This window comes from Alligator sinensis, unplaced genomic scaffold (assembly GCF_000455745.1).
Source record: "Alligator sinensis unplaced genomic scaffold, ASM45574v1 scaffold802_1, whole genome shotgun sequence".
Lineage (NCBI taxonomy): Eukaryota > Metazoa > Chordata > Crocodylia > Alligatoridae > Alligator > Alligator sinensis.
Genome location: NW_005841918.1, coordinates 300,887 through 308,296, shown reverse-complemented (window position 1 = coordinate 308,296; position 7,410 = coordinate 300,887). Strand labels below are relative to the sequence as shown.

At 45.8% G+C, this 7,410-nt stretch overlaps 1 protein-coding gene across 1 annotated transcript in view; it reads right to left on the bottom strand.

The window, feature by feature from the left end:
* Window positions 1-7,410, bottom strand: part of DYNC2H1 (dynein cytoplasmic 2 heavy chain 1) — a 430,803-nt gene that overhangs the window by 322,520 nt on the left and 100,873 nt on the right. The window contains 2 exon segments of the mRNA XM_014517608.2: window positions 2,508-2,589; window positions 7,151-7,293. Coding sequence (XP_014373094.1) covers window positions 2,508-2,589; window positions 7,151-7,293 — 225 coding nt within the window.

Here is a 7,410-nt window from a genome sequence, read left to right as displayed (position 1 = left end):
TTCCTGCTGAACATAAAAACTGAAGAGGACCAATGAGAGGCACTTTTAAAATCATGAAGTAAGGACCACTAAAGGTTTGGACAGGAATTTATTTGAAGTGTTAAGAATTTCTGGGAAATTTGCTGTGCCACAAAAGCATAGTATGAAATGTGCATACAAATGTGGCAGTTATCTGAAGCACCAGAGAATGGCTGCCACAGCACCCTGCAGCCAGGGAGTCCAGTGTGCAGTTATCCCAGCATGCCTCACAGGGGTCCCCATCTTTGTATGTTCCCTAATACAGCAGAGTGCAAAGAAAAGCACCAACTGGCTGGCTGGTGGGCAACAACACCAACCCAGTGACACTCCTCTCTCCCCTTCTGTCTTCCCTGAGCTGAGAGTGCAGAGACACTGTACTTAACTGCTGACTTCTCAATTTTACTTTCAGACCCCAGTAGATATTTGCCACCCACACACCCTGTGGCTCCCAATCCACCTGTGCCAGTAGGTCCAGTGCAGGCCATACCCCTGCCAACACAGAGTCAAGATCTGCCAGCACTTCTTCATAGAGCTTGTTCAGTTCCTGTGTACACTCCTGTGCAACACCATGTATCTGCATGGCTGTACAACTGAGGCCCTGGCTTACCAATTATTTTGGCATAGGCAAATCCCCAGTGGGATAGAAAATGTGTAAGGTACCCTTGGCTATCCATGGGGTGCTAACACTATGATCCCTCCAGTTTATCAACAGGTAGGAGGTCTGCAGCAGGTGAGGGCATTGCCAAACTTGCAGAGGCTTCTCTGGCCAAGTGCACCAGGCTTGTGTGCAACAGCAATCCCTCAGGCTCACAGCACTTGGGGCACCAAACCCATCCCTGGGCCTCCCAGCCCTTAAACAACACTGCCATACAGAGTTCTGATGGTCCCTCCACTTCAGCAGGGAGAGTTGAAGAGTCTCCCCTTTGCCACAGTCATGGCTTCTGCCAATTACAGCAGGCAATCACAGCACAAACACACTTGCACCTTCCGGCCGTTTGCTGGTACCACCCAACACGGCTCTAACATTCCTTCTTCCTCCGTGAGATGGGCTGCCATGTCTCCCCTTAGCCCCAGCCATGGTTTTCATATTTACTGCATCTGATCATCCTACAAAGTACATGCAGACCTCCCAGCCACATTCCTCATGGCAGAGCGCCATAGGGCTCTGATGCGCTCTCTGCTTCAAAGAGATACTGAAGAGTCCCCACTTCAACCTGGCCATAGCATTTACCAACTGTAAAAGCCAAAAGCCATCTTTGAAGTAGCCAAATAGGAGCTCAAATACTTGGCTTGATGATAACAGAGATGCTGAAGTAACAGGAATAGATATTCTTTGCATGGCCAGTTTTGGGAGGTCAACTACTGCCCTAAATGTTGAGCAAAAAAGATGTTATCCTATTCACAAAGGAAAAAAAAGGCAGCAAATCCATGCAGCAACCTGTGAGCCTAGCTCTGCCTCCCTGAAGCAGTTGAGCTTGGCATGACAGACTCACTCCCTGGAACCGTGGAGGCAAAAGGGGAGGGGGCAAAAATATACCCATCCTACCAAATTCTTTGTTAATTTTTTTACATCCCCTTAGCCCTTGGTTCAACATGTGGTATTAGTATCATAATTATCTTGGTTTTAGTTCTTCTCCAGTGTCATTCACAGATTATCTTTGGCTCCAATCCCAAAATAATTGTGTATGTTTTTGTAAGTGTACTGCTCTACGCTTACCAAAGTTTACTGAAGGGCAGCCTGAGGACTAGAGAGCCTGTATTATGAAAGGAAACAACAAGACCTTGGGTTGTTTAACGTAGCCAAATAAAGGCTGTAAGCTGATATGGTTGCTCTCTATAAATCCACTCAGAAATAAACATCAGGGAGAGAAAAGAACTACTGAAGTTAAATGACAGTTTTGGCACATAAATGTCCATAAAGTGGCCGTAAAATAAATTTAGGCTAGAACTTAGAAAAAAGTGAGTGAGGTTCTGAAACACACTTCTCATATGAGTAGATGGAGAAATTAACTAGTTTTAAGATGCAGCTTCATCTGTTTATGTAGTTAATTATCTGACATGATTGTCTACAAAAGAAGGGGACTAGATTTGCTCATCCAGAAGGTGCCTGCCAGTCCTAATGTCAGAGGCTATTATTATTGGGTGCAGGACTCTGCTCACACAGTCATCTACAGTATTTAGACTTATGTGTGTATGCACACAAGCTAATCACACTGTCAGTATGTTTAACAATATTAAAATATATTTGGTGTTTTGGGAGGTAGTGGTTGTGGGAAAGTATATTTTGTTGTACTTTCTTATTTCGCTATTTTATTGTTTCTGTATTTTTGTCATTTACTATGGACCACCCTAATCCTTTTTTGAGAATGGTGGCATAGACATCTAATAAATAAATAAATAAATAAATAAATAAATAAAACAACAAAACAAGAGCAGCAATAATCTGGTTAAAATAAATATAACTTTAAAAATATTCATGAAAATATTACCAGAATATATTTTCTTGGGTTCTGTGTGTGCTCTGTCAGTCTTTTGTTGCTCATCTGAATCAGTAAACAACATTTCAGGTATCTAAAATAGAAACAGCTTTTTTTGGTAAAAAATGCAGTAAGCCATAAGCGAAGACAAAAACAAACAAGTGAATAATAACACTTATTAATGTAAACAGGTTTTAAAAACCTAAATTCCCTTCAAAAGGCAAATATCCTTCAGAAACACCTTTAAAAATATATAAGACAAAACTGTGAATTGTTAAATTTGATAATATCCGGTCCGCTCAACAGAGCAGTCTGTTACTTATAAAAAAAAAAAACCACTGGAGACTTTTACATCTAGATAAATACCAAGGAAGTAATAAATTACAGCAGGACTAAGCAGGCTGAAGTGACCTAGCTTGGGCCTATGTTGGGCCCGCCTAAATCGACTATCCTGCTGACATACTAAGCTACTATGGGTGCATCTACACATGCATTTATGCACAACTAAATTTAATGCACATTAAACTAATGTTCATTAAGTGATTTTTGGCAGGTGTCTACACTTGCAGAGATTTGGGATTGAAGTTATTCCCAAATCCCTGTATTTGGCAGTAAAGTTAGTCCCAAGTCCCTGCAGTCCTGACAGGGCTCCAGCCTCCAGCCACGTGGTTGCCAGCACTTCTGGCAACCATCTGGAAAACTCTGATCCTTGGCCAGCCTCTTCCCAGCCCAGAAGCCACATGCCCAGGGCAGAGGCAGCACCTGGAAGCTCCCTCTTTGCCCACCCTGCTTCCATGCACCAGGGCTGTTCCAGCCACAGCCCTGCCAGCGATGCCTATCACCCCACTTCTCCAGCCTAGCCCCTGCCAATGATGACCAGTGCCCCATGTTCCTGCTGGCCATGGTGCTCGTCCTGCTGGCCCTAGCAGGCTCCTCCCCCACCCTGCTCCCCCCAGGCCCCAGGACAGCTGTGCACCGACCAGTGGCATCCAGGGCACTGGCTGTAGGAGGCCCTGCCCAACCCCTTCCTCCTGCACTCCCCACTCCAGCCTGTCTGCTCCACCACCCACACATCCCCTACCCCCTGCCCAACTCCATTATCACAACATGCAAGTGGGTAAAATAAAATAAAAACTTTATTACCTTCATAACACCCACCCCATCCCTGCCCCCTCAACCAACAGAGACCCTTCACCACCCTCCCAACCCATCAATAATAAAAAACCCGCTTACAAGTGGGAAACTATACACAAGGGGAAAACTATATACAAAGGGAAAACTATTTAAAATATTTTAGGTCTTCAAGCCCAGAATAGAAGTGGGTGTGGGGGGGGGGGGTGGAGACTAGAGGGCAGGGCCCCAGAGCAGGTGCCCAAGCACCCTAAACCCTGGATGTTCCCTGGGGCTGGGCTCAGGCCAGACCCCTAGTGAAAGGGCAGACCCACCACTAAAGTTAGTGCTGGGTCACGTCTACACATTAATGCACATTAACTAATCACACATAAATTCGATACCTACAAATGTACTCAGCCCCTCTCTCTAGGCAAAGGCAAGTATCAAATTTAGGCACAAATTGCCTAAGTTAATGCTTATTAAGGGTGCGCACATGTAGACACACACTCGTAATGCGCATTAACTTAGGCTCATGAGTGACTGGTGCTTCCTGAATCTGGGGGGGCACCTGCAGAAGCTGCTGATGGCAGTGGCCCCACCGGGGGGGCAGCAGCCCTACTGACAGCATCAGTGTTGGCTGTTAGAGGGGGCATCAGCCCCGTCGGGGTGGGGCATGTGCACATTAACCTGTTTCATGTAGACACACCCTATGAGAACCTGAATGCTTAAGGCACCTGTCACTTTAAGAGGCCAAACAGCCAGTGTAGCAGCCTGCAGATGGATCCAGAGCTGATTATGTGGTCATCTGACCCAGGGAGCCTGCAGGTGGTGGCTAGGGCTGATTGGAGGGAGTCATCTGAATGGAGGCGGCCTGGGCTTAGGCAGGATATAAGCCTAGACCCTGAGAGCAGGCAGCAGTTAAGATCCTGGCAGCTGGTGAGGAAACATAATCCAGCAGGAAGGCTGCAGCTCCTGAATGCTAGCAAGGAAAGAACAGCAAGAAGCAGTTTGAAGGTCTGGAAAGGAAGTATGGGGGTGGAGGAGGTTCCTGGGGAGCCAGTGTGGGGTCCCGAGCCCTGAGAGAGAGGCTGAGTGTCTGAGGGCCGGCTGAAGAGTCTGAGTGAACCCAGAGAGAGGGGACAAGTGCATGGGGGCCTATAAAGGGGCCCAGAAAGAGGGACTGTGAGACCCACAGAGGTGTCCAGGTGAGGCCAGAGAGAGAGAGAGAGAGGCTGTGTGTGAGAGACCAATGGAGGCCCAAGACAGTGGATCCACAGATGATAGAGGGCTGACAGCCAGAGGACTGACCTTCAGAACCTCAACTGCCCGTGCAGGGCCAGGGCCCAAGAGGGGTCAGAAGGTTGAAAGAGACTACTCTGGCAGACTGCTAGAGCCACAGGAGCCTGGAGATCTTGACTCCTGAGGTGGGGCCAGGACCTACAATAGGCCAACAGTCCATGTGTGGCAACAGCCTGAGAGGAAGTGATCAAGGGGCAGCCGTCTAGGATGAAGATGGCTGATACAGGGCCATCAGAGGAGGAGAGGTCAAGAAAAGGGGTCCAAGAGTGAGCAGGGGCCAGAGGGACCCAGAACTGGGATTGAGCCAGGGCCAGGAGGCCTGCAGCCCAAGAGGGGTGTATGACATCAGGAGGGACCAGGAGTTAGATCAGGGTGGCCTATAGATTGATCCTGGGTAAAACCTGAAACTGCACCCTACTGGGGCTGGTTAGCATGGTGCGGTCACCACCATGAAATGCCATGTGGGCCACCCCAAAGAAAGGTGAGGATGGAGTGCCCAAAAGCCTCAGTTCTCACTGTCTTGGGGGTTACCCTGTGGAGAGGAAGCCTAAGGGACCATACTCTAAAAGAAGAGGAAGCAGGAGAGAGTGGGACCAGAAAGGTCCAGAGGCCAGAGTAGCTGGGGGAAAGTGAAAACAGGGATCTGAGGACCCAGAGGAGAGACCAGTGACAGACCAAAGGGGCCTGGCAACCCAAAGAAGGGTGGACAGAGGGATCTGGCAGCCCAGAGTGGGGCTGAGTGTGATGGAGGGATCTGGCAGCCCAGAGAAGGAGTTGTGTGGGTGACTGAGAAGTCTGGCAGCCAAGGGAGGGGCTGACTGAGAGACCAAGGAGTCTGAGGCCCAGAGAAGGGGGATGAGTGAGAGACCAGTAGTCTGAATGCCCAGAGAGGGGCTGTGTGTGTAAACAGAGGGCATAGATGAAGATGACATCTTCAAGGCTTGGGGTGTGGTGTACGGACAGAATAGAGCCACGCAATTACCCCATAAGGCTTGGACCACAGACAACTGGTGGTCATTAATTAAGACCAGGGCAGCCTCCTGCATTTTAATGACAATTAACACACAGGCACATTAGGAAAAAGGACAGACTGCCCATAGAGCAGGGTAAGAGTAAAACATTTTGGTCTTCATGGGGCTTTACAGCCACCCCTGGAGATGGTACCCTGTGATGCTGAGCCAGTTCCTGTAAAGCTAACTCAGACATTTCTATGCCAGTGATTCTCAACCACGGTGAAAACATGATTCTTCAAATAAATCCAGAGATTCTAAATAAGAGTCCGTAGAGTTAAAAACATTCTGGGACCATGCAGGTCTTACTTTTGTGGTCTTTCTAAGTATTTTGCAACAGAAAAACTGCTATATTATTTTTCCATAGTCAGAAAATGAATGAAAACTAAGAGTTTGCATTTTCCAAGGGATGCACTGTGTCTAAAGAGGGCTTGACTCTAGAAAGGTGTAGAACCAGTGGTTCTCAACAAGTTCGAAGTTTATTTTTAATTAGTGGGCAATGCTATACTTGGTCAGAGCCAACACGCTCAGCAATTTGCACTCAGACCATAGTGAGATAAAATGTTACTGTTGATGAAGTAGCATTGATAATATTTAGCTTTTCTATAGCCCTTTCCAGTGTAAAGCACTGTATGAAACATTAAGTAATGTATTAAGAGATAATGGATGAGACTTGGATATTTCAGGTAAAACCTACTTTTCTTTTTCTTTGAATTATGACATTTTAACCTGAAGAGATGACAGTGCTATTTTAAAGTAATGTGACACTTCTAAATTACCAGTAATGCAGAAATACTCCATGCTAGCTCTTTGCGTGTTAGTTCCGTACAACCAATACCTACATGTTTCTGCAGCACTGCATACAGGATACCAGGTCATGCTTCTCAACAGAGTTAATAAGTCCAATACAGTATTGTATGAACATGCTATATTGCTTCTGATTTTTGGAACTAGCAAACAGGGCTAATGAGTATCTATACATGGAACTGATTTTGCCATATGGACATCTCCTATTTAAATATTACACAAGAGACATGAATGGGATTGAAAAATGTGATTATTTTTAAAAGTCTGAACATTTGGTGAAGCGAAGTTTACAACATCATGAGAGTCTAGTCTGATAAAGAGCAGAAAATAAACAATCTAATAGAACAAGAAGACCAACAGGAAAATGGCAGTCATAAAATAAACTAGCAGATTAATGCTCCCTTTTGCATTGTTTCCTCTACTTACTTTCTTCATACTGCTTTCGGACCAGCTTTCCATCCATAGCACCTGACATTTCTTATGTAGAGCTGGATTACTTTCACAGTTTATTGTGAAGTTTAAATTAGAGGAATCCATAATTAAGACAACATGCAGGTTTTGTTGGATCCCTAATGAAAATATAACATATTAAGGTAGTAAGAATTCAATCAGTTTACTATCTGATACCTTCATTGCAAATAAACTACAGAATGTTTTCCAAAAAAATGTGCCATAGAACAATTTCT